Here is an 18,720-nt window from a genome sequence, read left to right as displayed (position 1 = left end):
CGGTATGGTGTGCTTAGAGAGCGCACAAAAGCTTACGTTCTGAATAAAACTTAAGTTGGTCTCAAAGGTGCAACTTGACTCCTATTCTGTCCCTCTAAGCTGAGTTAGTGTGAGCTAGCTCACAGATTTTTAGCTTCCAGCTCATCCCATTTTTGTCTTAGCTCAGAGAGGATGCCCCTAGAGCACACTAATTTATGCAGCTCATAATTTTAAGGCCAGTAGCTCATAAAGTAGAATTTTTGCTCTCAAGACTCTGCAGCTTAGAGGGAACATTGCTTGAAGGCCCGGCAGGTTTTATTCAAGGCATGAGCTTCGGTGTGCGTCACCCACGCTTCTTCAGATACTTTGAAACGAAAGGTGCCAGTTCATACCTATTGGTAGCAAGTGAGCAGGAAATTAGCATGTAGCATAATAAAATCGTGTTGGCAGACGCATGGACCAAGATAGATCCAGGTGGGCAGCCGGATTGGTCTGAAGCAGTAGAACAAAGCTGGAGTCCATTGGCACCTTGGAAGACCCACAAAGTGTTATTCAAGGTGTGAGTTTTCATGTGCATACATTCATTGGACACAAAGGGTACCTGCACACGGATGCTCACACCTTGAATAAAATTTTCCTGGTCTTCCAAGGTGCCACTGGAGTCTAGCAAGGACCAAGGTCCGGGGTGTTTGTTTGTTTATAGTCCGCGCTCCCCTGCGAGCAGGACTCAGGGCGGGTCACATCATAAAACATACAGTTGAAACATAAGCAGTTCCACATAAATAGGATAAAACACGCAACATATTTATGTTAAATATGAGCAGCCAGTGCGAAGCAGCAACAAAAAGGGCTAATACCATCTTGGAGCGTACCAACAAAGGCATAACATCCAAATGGCAAGATGTCATAGTCCCACTGTACAGTGACTGCTTCAAGTCTCTGCGGTTAAAGCACAATACTGCTCAAGCACAATACTGACGGTCATTTGGGCCGGTGGCAATAAAAGGTGTCACACAGATTTTGTTTCATTTTATTTCTGGATCTGGCGCAGCAAGCTCCCAGCTTGACGTTTCCTATCGGAGCAGGAACACTTCCGGTCTGAGCCGGAAGTGGCGTGGCGATAGCGAAGTCTCTACGGTTGCGGGCGGAAGGGGGAAGCGTTAGCGCCGGGGAAGCCGACGCCTGGTCCCCTCTCGTTCCCAGCATCCTCTCTGTTTCAAGATGGCGGCGGGATGCCGCTTTCGGTAAAGGGGGGCTGAGGAGTGGCTGTTGTTCGGTGGGTTCGTGGCGAAAAAAGCGGTGAGAGAAATCCCTGGTTTGGAAGGGGAAAAAGGCACGGCCGACGCAGGAATCCGGGGCGGCTTGGTGGCGTCATCGCAGTGGGGTTGTCATGGTGGGGAGAAGACCTTGGCTCACTCCGGTTTCGTTGGCGAAGGATCACAGTGGCCCTTCGAAGACTCAAAGGTTGCCAATCCCCAGGTCGAGGCAGGGGATCCCCCGGTTTGAAGGCCCTTCCCCTGCTTCAGGGTCATCAGAAAGTGTGGAGAGGGGAAAATGTCTGCTGGGCACTCCATTATTCCCCATGGAGACCGATTCTCATAGGTATAATGGAGAATTGATCTGTGGGATTCTGGGGGGGGGCTGTTTTTTGAGGTAGAGACACCAAATTTGCAGCATAACATCCAGTGCCTCTCCTCAAAACAACCTCCAAGTTTCAAAAATATTGGGCCAGGGGGTCCAATTCTATGAGCCCCAAAAGAAGGTGCCCCTATCCTTCATTATTTCCAATGAAGGGAAGGCATTTAAAAGGTGTGTGGTCCCTTTAAATCTGATGGCCAGAATTCCCTTTGGATTTCAATTATGCTTGTCACACCCTGGCTCCACCCCAAAGTCTCCTGACTCCACGCCCAAAGTCCCCAGGTATTTCTTGAACTGGACCTGGCAACCCTAAAGGTGTACAAATGCATTTTTCAAAATTAGGACCACTGAAAATATGCAAACTAGGCAAGCGTTGCAGTTAGGGCTGCCAGGTCTCCCCAGGCCACGGGCGGGGGATTGGGGTGGGGTTCCCAGACTGGGAAAGTCTTGTGGTTTTGGGATGATCCTGGCAAAGACAGGAATCCATATTGGGTACAATGCCAGAGTCCACCCTCTATTTTCTGCAGGGAAACTGATTTCTGTCATCTGTAGATGCACTATAATTCCGGGGGGAACTCCAGGTCCTATCTGGAGGCTGGCATCCTTGACAATTCCGGTAGAACTCTTTAAACCAGTGCAAAAGGGGAGGAGGGCATGATGAAGGAGCTACGTAGTAGCTTACAACTTTAATGCCAGTAGCTCACAAGATCCATCATGATCTACTGGAAGAGAAAATAACATAATAATATAAATGAAAGTAACAATGCAAAAGCTTGCAGCTAATGTAATGTTTTCAACCCCAATTGGGACATACAAAATGAAGACTTCTATGGAACTTGAGAACTCATCCAAGTGTTTGTGCTATTGAGGCTACTCCTGATACAAAGCTATTAAACGTTTATTAAATTGTATAAGAAAGGCAGTGAGGTGTAGTGGTTAGAGTGTCAGGCCAAGATTCAAATCCCCAAACTGCTATAGAAGTGGCTGAGTAACCTTAGGCCAGTCAGACTCAGATGGATAGCCACGTTGGTCTGAAGCAGCAGAACAAAATTTGAATCCAGTGACACCTTTAAGAAGATAAGATGATGATATTGGATTTATATCCCGCCCTATACTCTGAATCTCTGTACCCCAATGAAGCTTTATTCAAGGTATAAGCTTTTATATATGAAAATGTGTGTATGCTATGCCATTAAAGGTCTGGATGAAGTATATGAGGAAGTGTGCATGTACGCGAAAGCTTACACCCTAGTAAAAACTGTGTTGGTCTTCAAGGTGCCACAGAATTCAGACTTCTTAGGCCAGTCACGTACACTCAGCTGAACCTACCTCACAAGTCTGTTGTTTGGTAAAATAGAGGAAAGAAGAATGATATAAGTCTCTTTGGGTCCCCATTTGTTACAAAGGCAAGGTATAAATGAAGTTAAAAAACATTTTTAAGTCCAGTAGCAGCTTACTGTGTTCATTTTTAAGGTGTCACTGGACTTTTGCTTTATTTTGCTACTAACACTGACTCTGTTTTGCATATTTGCCACCTGCTCTAGACTTGGCTTTGTGGCAGATCATAAGACTTTGTTTCTGGTATAAGACTGTACAGCACTGTCAGCATTCACTGTACTTTGTATGTATTGTTGTTATAATTCCCACAAGCATTATCATCCCTCATATTGCTGATAGATCATGATGAGAAAGAGATCCTGGCCTAAGGCCACCTGGTGACTTTGTGGCAGAGGTGAGATTTTAACCAGCAGCTTTTTTGGATTAAAATGCCATCAGTTAGCCACAGTACTATGCTGACTGCCACTTATCTTTAAAACACCTAAAAGCTTCTCATTCCCCCCCCCCTTCCCCCATCTAATACATTCTGAAGTTCTTGATTTTAATCTGTTCTAAATTGTGTTGTTTGAACTGGAATTCTGTTTCTTAGTAAAAGAGACAAAATCAGGGCGATAAATTAGGCCTGTTTCTTCTCTTTGCCACAAGGATCTGATGAGTTTGCTTTCTTTGAAATTGTTCAGTGGCACCTTAAAGATTAACAAACATTACCGTGTAAAAGCCTTTACAATAGGTGTCACCGGATTCTTTTCTTTTTTGATCTTCGCTGCAACGTGTTGACCTCCTTGACATTTGCTAACATCTGCCTTTCCCTTAATAACCTTGTGATACGTGAGTTTGAGAACCACAGAAAATATCAGGAAGTTACGGAGCCAACCCAAAATAAATCAAGGAGTTAATTTTCTATCCCAGTTCAATATGCCATGTAGATCAATATAAATCACCAAGAAAACCTTTCCATGCAACAAAAAAACTAGTTATACATCATACTCAACTTATCCAATGTTTACTAATAAATAATTATAATAAGAGCTCACAGTGATAAGGAAGCTTTTTACATGGTTCACAGTAGAGTTTAGGAATGCCATTTCAAAAGGACATGAAGGCAATTTGTAAGGCGTACAATGGAGTTATAGGAATAGAGCCATGAAAGCAAGAGTGAGTAAACTGTTTTGTACATTTTATTTACGAAACTTATTTACAGAGAAGAGCCCCGTGGCGCAGAGTGGTAAAGCTGCAGTATGGCAGTCAGAGCCCTTTGCTCACGACCTGCGTTCAATTCCAGCGGAAGCTGGTTCAGGTAGCTGGCTCAAGATTGATTCAGCCTTCCATCCTTCCGAGGTCGGTCAAATGAGTACCCAGCTTGCTGGGGGGAAAGTGTAGATGCCTGGGGAAGGCAATGGCAAACCACCCCGTAAAAAGTCTGCCGTGAAAACGTGAAAGCGACCACACCCCAGAGTCGGAAACGACTGGTGCTTGCACAGGGGACTACCTTTTTTTTTTTTTTAGGGTTAAACTAAGGATACTTTTTTTCCTTAAAGATGTTCTTGTCTGCCTAATTTACTTTTTGAAATATAGCATGCATTATAAACATCATTGCTTATATCTGTAGTTCTGTTTCATTTTTCCCAAACAAACCTGAATTACTGATTTTTTTTTTAAAACAGAAACCTTGAAAGTGACATCGCTGGAGCCAGCGTCTTAAGCCATGGCTGTGGTTGTGGCCAAGCGGGAAGGCCCCCAGTTCATCAGCGAAGTGGCCGTCCGAGGGAACGCGGCTATCCTGGATTACTGCAGGACGTCGGTGTCTGCCCTCTCGGGAGCGACGGCTGGCATTCTCGGCCTGACCGGCCTGCACGGATTCATCTTCTACTTCCTGGCCTCCGTCCTGCTCTCGGTGCTTTTGGTCCTAAAAGCCGGGAGGCGGTGGAGCAAGTACTTTAAATCGCGGCGGCCCCTTTTCACTGGGGGGCTGATCGGGGGCCTCTTCACGTACGTCCTCTTTTGGACTTTCTTGTACGGCATGGTCCACGTTTACTAGGAGGAGCTGCGCCGAGCTCGAATGGTTTTAATGAAGCAAGGTGACCTCTGCTAAACCATTTTCCCGGGGAGGGGGGGTTGTCGATCCATTCATTGCACTGCTAACGCTGTCTGTAACTTATGTCAGAAAACAAGGTTGTAGAATCCTTCTAATTAAAGGGAATGGAAAACAGCTTGGATTTTTTTTTCTTAAAGAAAAAAAAGATGTCTGAAGAACCCCCACCTCCCCAGCCGCTTCTTTTACTGCTACCAAGCTCAGCATCAGAAATGTGTGGGGCAGCTTCATTTAGCTTTAGAAAGTTTGGACAGCGGCCAACGTCTTGCTTATGGCTTAGGAAAGGCACTGTGTAGGTTCAGAAAGCATGAAGTCTTCATATTCGTATTTGCTGTCTTGGTAGTTGGAAATGAAAGGCCCCCTGTGCAAGCACCAGTCGTTTCCGATTCTGGGGTGACGTTGCTTTCACAACGTTTTCACGGCAGACTTTTTTACGGGGTGGTTTGCCATTGCCTTCCCCAGTCATCTACACTTTCCCCCCAGCAAGCTGGGTACTCATTTTACTGACCTCGGAAGGATGGAAGGCTGTCAACCTCGAGCAAGCTTCCGCCGGGGATCGAACTCAGGTCGTGAGCAGAGCTTAAGACTGCAGTACTGCAGCTTTAACACTCTGCGCCACGGGGCTCTTGGTAGTTGAGCAGGGGGCAAATCAGCATTTCTGTCCCCAGGATGCAGGCAGGGAAGTGGAAGAGTCTGCCTAACCTAAAAGTACTCACCTGCCCAGCCCTAAACACGTTGACTCAGACCCAGTGTGCTCAGCACACTTTGGTGGTGGGAAGTGCTGTTGGGTGGCAACTGGCTTATGGAAACCCCGTAGGGTCTTCTAGGCAGAAGGCAGACAGAGGTCATTTGCTATCGCCACCCTCTGCAGGGTGAGCCCAGAATCCCTTGGTGGTCTCACATCCAAGGTCTAAGCAGGGCTTAGCTTCCAGGATCTGATGAGATTGGTCTAGCCTGGCCCATCCAGTTTGGTGTAGTGGTTAAGTGCACGGACTTTTATCTGGGAGAACCTCTCATCTCTTATGTTCTTATTTCACTGCCACAGGAGGTGGTGGCGGCTGCAAGCATAGCCAGCTTCAAGAGGGGATTGGATAAAAATATGGAGCAGGGGTCCATCAGTGGCTATTAGCCACTGTGTGTGTGTGTGTGTGTGTTTGTGTATTTTGGCCGCTGTGTGATACAGAGTGTTGGACTGGATGGGCCATTGGCCTGATCCAACATGGCTTCTCTTATGTTCTTATGTTTGATTCCCTCACTCCTCCACTTGCACCTGCTGGAATGGCCTTGGGTCAGCCATAGCTCTCACAGGAGTCGTCCTTGAAAGGGCAGCTGCTGTAAGAGCTCTCTCAGCCCCACCTACCTCACAGGATGTCTGTGGTGGGGGGGGGGGTGGAGGGGAGGTAAAGGAGATGGTGAGCCGCTCTGAGATTCAGAGTGGAGGGCAGGGTACAAATCCAGTATCTTCTTCAGTGCAATTTCTTAAATGTGCCAGGAACATCCCCACCATCACTCCCTCCTCTCTTCCCTCCTTCCTGCTTGGTTTGTGGTTGAGGAGAGGATTCTGTGAATGTCATCGTTTTGTGGCTCATTCCCTTGGCCACTGCCCGTAGCTGGCTGTGACAGCCACTCTGCAGAAGCGCTTAGAATGGGACTGCTGGATTTCCTCAAGCAGCAGAGCAGCTGCAATCGAACCCTAACGCTGTCTCCAGAAGTAGGTGCAAACATGAGGGGATAGGAGTTAACTCGTCCTTTGCGTGGAACTTCCCAGCGGCCTCTGCTGCGAACAGGTTTTTCACTCCCTTTCCTGGCTGTCTCACTGCTGCTGCCCCCAGTGCTATCTCTCCCCCCCCCCCCCCCTAATTTATGGTCTCCCTGTGCCCCAGTCAGGCCCTTTCATTGCGCACATACAAAACAGAACCACAAAAAAAGATTCTGGACAGATAACAAGCACAGCTTAAGCCAAGAAGAATCCTAAAACAGCTTTCCAAGAAAACGAACGCTCAACGTTGAATTTAGTTCACAGTAAACTGTATTCAAATCACATGGCTCTCAGGTGCACGCAGGCACTGGTGTGGTTATTGCAAACAGTGATCCTTCACTTTGGCAATACAGAGACAAGCACAACTCAAGTCCTTCCAGTGCACTGGCTTTATAAAAGTGGATTCTGCTTGGAGAAGAAGGGTCAGAGATTGCTGAGTGAGATGGCAAATCCAGTGCCGGATGCCTTCCAGTCTGCATCTATGTTCTGGTTTGTATGAAAGTGCTTTATGAGTGATAAGCCCCAGGCAAAGCAGAGGTCTCTCCGTGATAGACAGCAGGCTCAGTCCTATGCCAGTCTCTAGGCTACTTAATTCCCCCATGTTAGCAACGAACCGAGGCTTGTGCTTCCCTGATAGCTACCCCAAAAACCTTGCTTCTTAATTCCAAGCTAGTTAGCTATGAGGGATATTCTGCATATGGTCAGAGGCCCCCTTCTGTTTTGTTCTACTTTGTCTTTCCATTTATTTCTGTTGACCCTTGGTATTAAAAACGGGGTTTGGGGCTAGAGCCAGTTTGGTGTAGTGGCTAAGTGTGAGGACTCTTATCTGGGAGAACCGGGTTAGATTCCCCACTCCTCCACTTGCACCTGCTAGCATGGCCTTGGGTCAGCCATAGCTCTGGCAGAGGTTGTCCTTGAAAGGGCAGCTGCTGTGAGAGCCCTCTCCAGCCCTGCCCACCTCACAGGGTGTCTGTTGTGGGGGAGGAAGGTAAAGGAGATTGTGAGCCGCTCTGAGACTCTTTGGAGTGGAGGGCGGGATATAAATCCAATATCATCTTCTTCACATTAAGGTTCGCTTTTGCAACAGTGTCAGGCAACAGCCCTATTGGGCTTTGAGTCACAGCCCAAATCCTTGGTCAATGTGACAGCTAGGTGTACAGCTGGACTTAAAAGTTTCATTAATTCTGACCTTTGCAAGAAGCCTGTGAACAATCTAGCTACACACACGCGTGCCATCCATTTTGGCCTTGATGGGTTTCAGTTTCCTTTACTATGGCTTTAAATTCCAGGCTTTACATTATTTTTACAGTACATCCAGGGCTTTTTGTTTGTAGGAAAAAGCCGAGCAGGAACTCATTTGCACATGAAGCCACAATCACTGACATCGTCATTGTTTCACACAGGGCTTTTTTGTAGAAAGAGTGCAGGAACTCATTTGCATATTAAGCCGCATCTTCTGATGCCAAGCCAGCTGGAGCTGCGTTCCTGCTCAGAAAAAGCCCCGAGTACATCCTCTAGATTAATTAGCAGTCACCAGCAACTGTACGTAAATTTAGGGCCAGCTCAAAACTGCACGCTGTTTTCTGCTACCACTTTCAGCAGTGCTGAAAAATACTTCCCCTTTCAGCAACTTGATGGCACTCCTTTATTTACCAACCACTGGTGATGGCATCAGGTCAGCTGCAGCAAACGAGAGAAAGCATCCCAGTGGCTTTGTGATCCCCTGTTTGGACGGGCTCACCAATGTGACGGATTCAGGGAAAGAAAATAACAGCTAGAAAAGGCAAATATTTGATATAGCCCTACATAATACATTTTGGCCAAACCAGGGTGGAATTCTAACAGGAGCCCCTTTGCCTATTAGGTCACACAGCCCGATGTATCCAATCCTCCAAGAGCTGACAATGCTTTTTTTGTAAGCTCCAGGAGGACTGGCTTCATCAAGGGGGTGTGGCCTAATATACAAAGGAGCCCCTGCTAGAATTCCACCCCTGGGCCAAATTATACTATAGCTGTCTTCACATAGCTAAGGTAGATATACTGGATATTTTGTTCACATTGAGCTAAGTTTAATACTGCTGCAATAAGAAGAAAGCTAGCGAGCATTCTGGGGGGGGGGGGGAAATGTTGCTTTGCTTCTTTCCCTTATTCACATCATCCTTTAAGATTTCAAAACTCCTAACTCAGCTTTCTACCCAAGGCAATTAGTTAATGATATTTACTTTTTAACTGGCTTTTTGCCAGTAGCAGATCACAGCACAGCTCATGCATTTTAAATACATGTATTTATTTATATATATTAAAAATTGGCACTTTATAATTTAGGCCGGTATCTTTCCTCCAGCTATTCACATGAATTCTTAAAAAACCGGCTATGGTTTTTCCACAGAACAGGCAGCATTCCTGTCCATAAAGACTGCGTATTTACAAGCACAAAAACTACTTTGCAAGATTCTGTTGCACTCAGGTGTGATCAAGGAACAAAATTTAAATGGGGGCTTGGTGTGGGGCAGGTCTATAAAAACTGGAGTCAATGTGATTTGTAATTAGGGCTGGCCCTGCCACTAGCCAAACTAGGTGATTACCTAGGGCGCTGGCCTTCTGAGGGTGCCGGACTGGGCACCCCCCACCCCGTGCAACTCAGTTAATTATCAGTGCAGGGGAGGCTCCAAAAGTTAGCCTCGCCCAGGGTGCCAGCTTTGTAATGATGAGTTACCAGGGGCAGGAAGCAGATTTTAACTCACACCTCGTTGAGGCTGGTCCCCTTTCTCTCATACGTTTGCTGTTTATTCCTGTGGGAAAAGCAAAGCATCGTGCTCGGGGTTCACTGCTGCAATGCCATTCCTGATGCTGGGCGGCCATTGCCCGATGGTCAGAGATCCCACAGAGGGTTAGAATATGCCTCCGTGGACAGAGATGTTGTGCATCCTCCAGGAGAGCTTGTAACATGTAAGTTCTTCCTCTGTCAGAAACAAAAGGCATTTTGCAAAAAAATATATTAAAAAATAATTCAAAAAATCTTGTCCTTCCTCCAAGGAATTCAGGGCAATATACTTGGTTTGTCTTCCTCTGTTTTTCCTCACAGCACCCCTGCGAGGTAGGTTAGGCTAAAAGAATGACACAGCCCTCAGTTACCCAGTGTCCTGGGGATTTGAACAAAGCTCTCCCTAGGCCTAAGCTACTTCTAGTAACAGAAAAGCTAATTGGCCAACAGTTAAATAATGCAGCTTAAATAATACAATTGCAAAACAAAGACTAGAGATACTGTTGATAATGACAAAAATGATCCGTAAGGAAATTGGACTCCTGAAGATCTGGAAGTCAACCTTTGCTTCAGCTTTAGTTAAAAGAGAAGGATGGAAAGTACCATTTTAAGAAGGATATAGACAAGCTGGAACGGGTCCAGAGAAGGGCAACAAAGATGGTGAGGGGTCTGGAGACCAAGTCCTATGAAGAAAGGCTGAAGGAGCTGGGTGTGTTTAGCCTGGAGAGGAGGCAGCTGAGAGGTGATATGATCACCATCTTCAAGTACTTGAAGGGCTGTCATCTAGAGGATGGTGTGGAATTGTTTTCTGTGGCCCCGGAAGGTAGAACCAGAACCAATGGGTTGAAAAGAGTTTCTGGCTCAACATCAGGAAGAACATGGTACAGATTTAAGAACCAACGACAGTGAAGTAAAATTATCTGGTTTAAATCTGTACCATGTTGCATTCTGGGCCACTGCCTACCAGCTACGTATGGCTCTGCTCAGCTATGTATGGCTTTGCTCACTGTGCTGGATTCCTCGTCTGATGAAGTGTGCTTAAGAGCACACGAAAGCTTACGTTCTAAATAAAAATTGGTTGGTCTTAAAGGTGCAACTTGACTCCTGCTTTGTTCAACTGCTTCAGACCAACTCGGCTGCCCGCTTGGATCTATCTACAAGTTTGTTCAGTTGTCCACTGAGAAACCAGCTAATAGAGGTAAAGGATGGATGAGCAAGCAGCTTGAAAGGTTTCAGTTTGTTGCTTTACAAAAGTCTTCCATCATGATGTCGGGGGCGGGGGGGGGGGGAAGGCCTGGCTTGATGGCTTTCAACAGCTCTCTCCCCCACCCCAATAAAAGCTCATTAGGCCTGAAAATGGCAGCCCTCGGACCAGCTGTAAGATTGGCAGGCTGAGATGTGCCTTCCAGGAGGCTACACAGACAGAACTTCATTGTCTCGGTCAGACCGAGATATGTACATGGTTTTTGCCTTTGGGTTTATAAAAAACATGTAAAATCTTGTATTAACCAGCACAGATGTCCTCTGCTGAATGCCTGCAGCTGGGAAACAAGGAGCTCTTAACGCCGACAAGGCCAAAGTGGACTTCTGCCTCCTGGCATCTGCCCAGTCACGAGGTCTGTGGTTGCTCAATTTGCCGCTCTAGCCTTTGCAGGGTGCATTTCCCAGCTGACGGCTCAGGTGCTAGGTCTCCACAGTCTGCATTTGCCTCAGCTGATCCAGTCTGGACAAAGAGTCATCGCTCTGGTTCCCGTTGACCGTACTTTCGGGCAAGGGTTTTCTTACACTCGACCTGCCGTGAGGACAGAAGCAGAGGAGGGAAAGGTCATGTACTGTTTTGTACATTTGAGGGGGTGGGGGAGAAGTAGATTGTAGATTTATACCCCGCCCATCACTCTGAATCGCAGAGTGGCTTACAATCTCCTTTATCTTCTTCCCCCATAACAGACACCCTGTGAGGTAAGTGGGGCTGAGAGCTCTCCCAGAAGCTGCCCTTTCAAGGACAACTCCTCCTGGGGGAATCTATTTGCATATCAGGCCATACCCTGTGATGTCACCATTTTTTCACACAGGGCTTTTTTTGTAGAAAAAAGCCCAGCAGGAACTCATTTGCATATCAGCCCCCCTCCCTTGACGCCAAGTCAGCTGGAACGGCGTTCCTGCTCAAGAAAAAGCCCTGCAAATCTGCATGGAAAAGGTCCCCTCAATGTGCAAAGCCCGGAAACCATCACCCTTCATACCTGGAGGCAAACGTACCTTACTTCTTCATATTTTTTGCCCCGGTAAAAATTGCTCTTTTTGATCAGATAGAGGAGCACCAGATCGCAAAAGAAAGCACCCTGCAAACAAACCATGAAATATGGTTAACAGCATAATATAAATTTCCCCTTGCAGTTGTGTATGTGCTCTGAGGCATGCTGGGATCTCTGATGCGTGCCGCTTGCTTTGTTGGTTTAGCAATTCTGTGTGTGTGCACCGTGGAGATATTGCCTGCAGGTTTCTAAATAAATGGGTGGGTCAGTCATTTTGGGGAGAAGGGTACGGTGCTCCTAGAGGGTTGCCAGGTCTCCCCAGGCCACCAGCAGGGGATGGGGGTAGGGTTGCCAGATCCTGGTTGGGAAACTCCTATACAGAGATGGAGCCTAGAGAGGACAGGGACCTCAGTGGAGTATACCAGGGGTGGCCAACGGTAGCTCTCCAGATGTTTGTTGCCTACAACGTCAATCAGCCCCAGCCAGCATGGCCAATGGCTGGGGCTGATGGGAGTTGTAGGCAAAAAACATCTGGAGAGCTACCATTGGTCACCACTGGAGTATACTGTATAAGGCCATAGAGTCTACCCTCCAAAGCATCCGTTTTCTCCAGGGGAACTGGTCTCTGCAGTCTGAGATGAGGTGTAGTTCAGGGGCTTTTTTTGTAGCAAGAACTCCTTTGCATATTAGGCCACACCTTCTTGATGCGGTCAATCCTCCAAGAGCTTACAGTAGGCCCCAGACTAAGAGCCCTATAAGCTCTCAAAGGACTGGCTACACAAGAGGGGTGTGGTCTAATATGCAAAGGAGTTCCTGCTACAAAAAGAGCTCAGGTTCCAGGGATTTTCCAGGTTCCACATGGGGGCTGGAATCCCTGGGCTACCAAGAGCCATTGTGGGACACCAGACAAAAATCCCCCCCTTTCTCATTCAAAAGGTCACTCAAAATGCATAATGAGAGCTGATATGTTGCTACTACTTCTGTCACCTCTGTAGCATCTTCCTCCGCTCCCAAGGATTTCAGGATGACACACGGACGCATGAAGCTGCCTTATACTGAATCGGACCACTGGTCCATCCAGTCAGTCTCTGTCTGTTGCAGGGGTGTCAATCTCATTTGTTATGTGGGCCAGATCTGACATAAATGAGACCTTGAGGGGCCGGACCATGTCGGGTTGGGCTATGTGTATACCTGTTTAAGATTAGGTAGCAGACAAACACAAATTTAATTTAAAAAAAAAAAAAGAAACTTAAAACATTAGCACTGATTGGCCTTTTAAGGGTGCTTTCTTTGTATTTCTCCCATGGGATCCAGGGAAGCGGGCAAAGGAAGCTCTGGCTCTTTCTTTCCTTCCCCAGGGACTGGGGAGGGGGGGGGAGCCTCAGTCAATAGAAGGAAGAGAGGTTTGGCTCAGTAGCTCTGCTGTGTGATTGAGCAAGCCTGGCAAAGCAAGCTGTTATGCAGAAGGAAGCAAGAGAGAGGGAGAAAGAAGCAGATGACAGCCAGTTGCTCGGGGGCCTGATTTGGCCCTTGAACTGCATCTTTGACACCCCGGGTCTACTGTGTCTGGCAGCAGCTCCCCAGGGTCTTAGGTTGACATCTTTCACATCACCTTTCACCGCCCTGAGCCTGCTTCGGCGGGGGAGGGCAGGATACAAATAAAATTTATCTATCTATCTATCTATCTATCTATCTATCTATCTATCTATCTATCTATCTATCTATCTATCTATCATCTATCATCTATCATCTATCATCTATCATCCATCTATCATCCATCTATCATCTATCATCCATCTATCATCTATCATCCATCTATCTATCTATCATCTATCTATCTATCATCTATCTATCTATCATCTATCTATCTATCATCTATCTTCTATCTATCATCTATCTATCTATCTATCTTCTATCTATCTTCTATCTATCTATCTATCTATCTTCTATCTATCTATCTTCTATCTATCTATCTTCTATCTATCTATCTATCTATCTATCATCTCTCTCTCTCTCTCTCTATCTCTCTATCTCTCTCTCTCCTGATCCTTTGAACTGGAAATGGGAGGGATTGAACATGGGACCTTTTGCATGTCAAGCGGATGCTCTGCCGCTGAGCCACTGCCCCTCGTAGGCTTCCCCTCTTTGCAGCCCAGCTGCCAGATCCAACTGGAATATGATGCACTTACGGCGCCCATGAGTGCCAGGCCTGATCCCACATTGATAACGGTTGGAATAATGTTGAATTTCCCTGCCTGAAAGAAAAGTAACATAAATGAGATTAAAAATTGGTGTGTCAGCCGAACTTCCTACATAGCGTTCAGATCGCAGCCGTAATTATTTGTGTGTTGAGAAATGCCAGATTCGAGAGTTCAGTTTTGCAGTGCCACCAGGGCCAAAGTGATCCTCTCTCTATATATCAACTCCTCTCCTTTTAAACTGTGGTCATCCTGGTCAATTTTCACTGGTGCAACACTGCAGGTAAGATCTGGGCTCCACTTCCGATCACCACTGCTTTTGTCTGGCCATCGCTGAAGCACTAACTCTGTTTGTGGCGCGTTCCACTTAAAACTGCACATTGGGCATCACAAATGTTCATCCATAGAACAAAAAAAATTCCCTTTACTCAGAAAACTCGCGTGTCTCAAGGAAAGGCCAGGCTCGAAAGCTCCTCCCAGCATGCATGTTTCTGAGGTGGAGGTTTTTAAAAATTATTTTTCAGTCACGTAAAACCTCCCGTCTCAGTCTGAACTGTTAGAGCCCTGATTCAAGTAGACAACTTCGTTGGAAAATGGATCTTGCATTTATTGTCGGATCTGGATCCGTCAGTGGCTGGCCACCAGGCAGCCTGAGCAGTGACTTCACTAGGGAGTTTTAAGAACCTAAACGTTGATATGAATCCAAATTAACAGGCTCGGTGTTAAAGGAAATAAATATAAGATTTAATTAAATACAGAAAAGTTATTCAAAAATACCAGTATGCATTTACAAGATATTTTAAAAAATCAATTAAAGAAGAAGATGATATTGGATTTATAACCCGCCCTCCACTCCGAAGAGTCTCAGAGCGGCTCACAATCTCCTTTTCCTTCTTCCCCCACAACAGACACCCTGTGAGGTAGATGAAGATATTGGATTTATATCCCGCCCTCCACTCCAAAGAGTCTCAGAGCAGCTCACAATCTCCTTTTCCTTCTTCCCCCACAACAGACACCCTGTGAGGTAGAAGAAGATACTGGATTTATATCCCGCCCTCCACTCCGAAGAGTCTCAGAGCGGCTCACAATTTCCTTTACCTTCCTCCCCCACAACAGACACCCTGTGAGGTGGGCTGGGCTGGAGAGGGCTCTCACAGCAGCTGCCCTTTCAAGGACAACCTCTGCCAGAGCTATGGCTGACCCAAGGCCATTCCAGCAGGTGCAAGTGGAGGAGGGGGAATCAAACCCGATTCTCCCAGATGAGAGTCCGCACACTTAACCGCTACACCAAACTGGCTCTTAATGTAGCCAGTTTAGATTAAAAACCTACAGGACACGCGAAGACCTTATGCGACCCTGACCAGATGCATTTTGGCCAAATGGTTTTCAAGCCTAACAATTACGCAATGGCTTCAGACTTTGCAAAAATATTACAATGATAAATCAATATAAGACCAAGCTGGAATTGTGTATTAATCAATATCTGTGGTTTATGGGGGAGAGAGATGTTAGGGAGGCCTCAACTGAATTCATTGCGCACAAGTCAGGTGCATGTTTCCTAAACGTGTGCTTTTCTGATTGTGGTCCAAGGTGATCAATCCAAAGTGCAGTATGGAACCAATGTGGCAAAATATAGTGCTCTTTAGGTTCTTAATTCATCTTTGTTCTTAATTCACCTTGTAACCTCCCCTTTTTTTGTTCTTACTCTAGGGGATAACATGAAACTTCCCATCAAACCCAAGCTCTGGTCTCAATCTGAGATCTGCTTTTGTCCCAACTTTAGCTGGACTCAGATTTGAGCACCTTCTGCCCATCGTAAGTCCTTTGTTCTCTTGGTTCTTCTTGCAGTCCGTGTCCTGATATGACCCTTGCAGTGAGCCGGAAGGTCCCTGGTTGAACTCATTCTTCAGATGTAGCAACGTATTTCACGTTGTGTTAAAACTGACTGCAGATTTTTAAAAGATGAATTTGGATGTACATGACATATGATTCTATTGGAACTGTACTTTTTTTAAATAATCAGCACCACCAACCACAAAAAGGAGCACAGCCAAAAGGCTCCCAAAAGCAACATACAAATACAGAAATAAACAAAAAGGGCCAGTCTGTGCATCTCTAGATATACACGCAACAAATACACACATGCCTTTTTTTAATCACGCGGCCCATTTACCTTGCCGTTCACCATCACATCAAAGCGGATTCCGTATGCCTTGATCAACGTGCGGAAGTCAACATCAGCCGCGTCCTTGTAATATTTGGCAAATCTAAAAAGCAAACAATGGACGCACTGCTTGCTGTTTCTCACTTAAACATCAGCATCTTCACATGAAGCTGCCTTGTATTGAATCAGGCCCTTGGTCCATCAAAGTCAATATTGTGTATAACAGGGGTGGCCAAACTTTCTTAACATACGAGCCACATAGAATAAATGTCAAATTTTAAGAGCCACAAGACATGAACATCAGATGTTTGAGAGAAGGAAGGATAAAATATGCAAAAGCTTTTTAAAAATATATTCTCAATAAATTCAGCAAAAAATCAGACAGAGTGGAATGAGTGATGCAAAGTGAGGCTGAAATATGCAAAAGATTTTTAAAATATATTTGTATCACAGATTTCAGCTTTTCCAGCACAGAAAAAGACCCAGAACCCGGGGGATAACTTGAGGTGGAAATGTGTACAACACACACAAAAAGCAGACTAAACTATGTTTGTTACCTGAAGTTGTAGCCAGATGAGATGGATTTTTCTGCAAACTTGTTATCCAGCCGGCTAAAAGAATAGTGAGGGTTGCATTCAGAGGCACCTCTATCAAGGTCACAGTCCCATTCAATCTGAATGCCTATCACACCACCCTTGACAAAAGAGAGACAGGTTTTCAGAGGGTGTTTGGCACTACAATCACACAGCCCGGTCCTTTGTTGACTGCCTTCAGCCTCCCACCATGTTTACACAACAGAAGAAGAAATTGGATTTATATCCCGCCCTATACTCTGAATCTCAGAGTCTCAGAGTGGTCACAATCTCTACCTTCCCCCTCGCCCCCCCACAACAGACACCATGTGAGGTTAGATTTGCCAAGTCCAATTCAAGAAATATCTGAGGACTTTGGGGATGGAGCCAGGAGCAGGGTTGTGACCAGCATAACTGAAGTCCAAAGGAAGTTCTGGCCACCACATTTAAAGGGTCTGCACACCTTTTAAAGGGTCGGCATACCTTTTAAATGCCTTCCCTCCTTCGGAAATAATGAAGGATAGAAGCACCTTCTTTGGGGTCTCATAGAATTGGACCCCCTGGTCCAATCTTTTTGAAACTTGGAGGATCTTTTGAGGAGAGGTATTGGATGCTATGCTGCAAATGTGGTGCCTCTATCTCAAAGAAACAGCCCCTCCAGACCTCCAGATACCCAAGGATCAATTCTTCATTATATCCTATGGGAATCGGTCTGCATAGGGAATAATGGAGTGCCCAGCAGTCATTTCCCGCCCCCTGCTTTCTGATGGCCCTGAAGCAGGGGGAGCACCTCCAAACTGGGAGATCCCCTGCCCCCACCTGGGGATTGGCAACCCTATGTGAGGTAGGTGGGGCTGAGAGAGCTCTTACAGAAGCTGCCTTTTCAAGGACAACAAGAGCTATGGCTGCCCCAAGGCCATTTCAGCAGCTGCAAGTGGAGGAGTGGGGGAATCAAACCCGGTTCTCTCAGATAAAAGTCCACGCACTTCACCACTACACCAAACTGTCTCTCAAAAGGATTGGGGGGGGGGGGCAGTGGGTGTGTCACCCCCCCCCCCCCAGCCCTGCTTTGCCTCCCTCCCTCTCAGAAGAAGGGCAGTCCTGCCCTCACAGTCTCTGAGGTGCTTTTCCTGAGCCTGCTCCAAACAGAAGGCCGCTTCATTATTCACTGAATAATGAATTGTAAATACTGTTTATAAAAATCCAATGCAAAGTTCTTTTCTTCAGGGGAACCAATCTCTGTTGCCTGGAGATCAGTTGTAATCCCAGGAGATCTCCAGACACCACCTGGAGGTTGGAATCCCTAGAAGAGCAGATATCTGACAGACCAGTCACCCAGGAGGCAGTGGGCATGCTGAGTCCCGTACCTCTGATGCCATTTCCTGGAAGTTGCTCCCCGCCCACTTGACAAGGTTCCCCAGATGGAATATGGGGCAGTAAGGATGCTCTGGCCCATAATGGCACGTTTTCAAATAGGTCTCGTCTTCGGTGTCCAGAACGTTGGTCCTGCGTCAGAATAAAAAACAAACAGTCTAGGGCAGGGGTGTCAGACATACAGTTTGGGGGCCGAATCAGGCCCCCAGAAGGCTCCTATCAGACCCCCAAGGAACTGGCTGTCATCTGCTTCCTTCTTCCTCTCTCTTGCTTCCTTCTGCATAACAGCTTGCTGTGGGTGGGGGTCCTCCCCCCCCACCCCAGTTTTGGGGCCCCCAACTTGCCAGCAGGGAGCCTAACCCGGAAGTGATGTCATCATGCTGGGCACATCATGCAGGGGACACTCTAGCGCAGGGGTGTCAAACTCATTTGTTATGAGGGCCAGATCTGACATAAACGAGACCTTGTCGAGCTGGGCCATGTGTGTACCTATTTAAGATTAGGTAGCAGAGAACTCTCAGGCTCAGAGTCCCTTGCATAGTGCAGACGGCCAAGTGCTCCTCACCGACAAGGCATCCATACTGAACCGG

The 18,720-nt window shown here is 46.5% G+C and overlaps 2 protein-coding genes across 2 annotated transcripts in view; one reads left to right on the top strand and one right to left on the bottom strand.

The window, feature by feature from the left end:
• The first annotated feature begins 1,047 nt into the window (after positions 1-1,047).
• On the top strand, positions 1,048-5,164 carry EMC6 (ER membrane protein complex subunit 6). The gene is made up of 2 exons (XM_060258781.1): positions 1,048-1,278; positions 4,620-5,164. The coding sequence occupies exon 2, from the start codon at positions 4,661-4,663 to the stop codon at positions 4,991-4,993; it is 333 nt and encodes a 110-aa protein (XP_060114764.1). The 5' UTR covers positions 1,048-1,278; positions 4,620-4,660; the 3' UTR covers positions 4,994-5,164.
• A 6,043-nt stretch (positions 5,165-11,207) lies between these two features.
• The window catches only part of P2RX5 (purinergic receptor P2X 5), a 33,208-nt gene continuing 25,695 nt past the window's right edge, over positions 11,208-18,720 (bottom strand). The window contains exons 7-12 of the mRNA XM_060259053.1: positions 18,124-18,262; positions 16,742-16,878; positions 16,194-16,287; positions 14,012-14,077; positions 11,827-11,909; positions 11,208-11,362 (exon numbers count right to left, since the gene is read on the bottom strand). Coding sequence (XP_060115036.1) covers positions 11,254-11,362; positions 11,827-11,909; positions 14,012-14,077; positions 16,194-16,287; positions 16,742-16,878; positions 18,124-18,262 — 628 coding nt within the window. The 3' untranslated portion in view covers positions 11,208-11,253. The remainder of the gene's footprint in view (positions 11,363-11,826; positions 11,910-14,011; positions 14,078-16,193; positions 16,288-16,741; positions 16,879-18,123; positions 18,263-18,720) is intronic.

Source organism: Heteronotia binoei, chromosome 18 (genome assembly GCF_032191835.1).
Source record: "Heteronotia binoei isolate CCM8104 ecotype False Entrance Well chromosome 18, APGP_CSIRO_Hbin_v1, whole genome shotgun sequence".
NCBI classification, from domain to species: domain Eukaryota; kingdom Metazoa; phylum Chordata; class Lepidosauria; order Squamata; family Gekkonidae; genus Heteronotia; species Heteronotia binoei.
The sequence above is the reverse complement of the archived record's forward strand: the minus strand, read 5'-3'. Positions and strand labels throughout refer to the sequence as shown.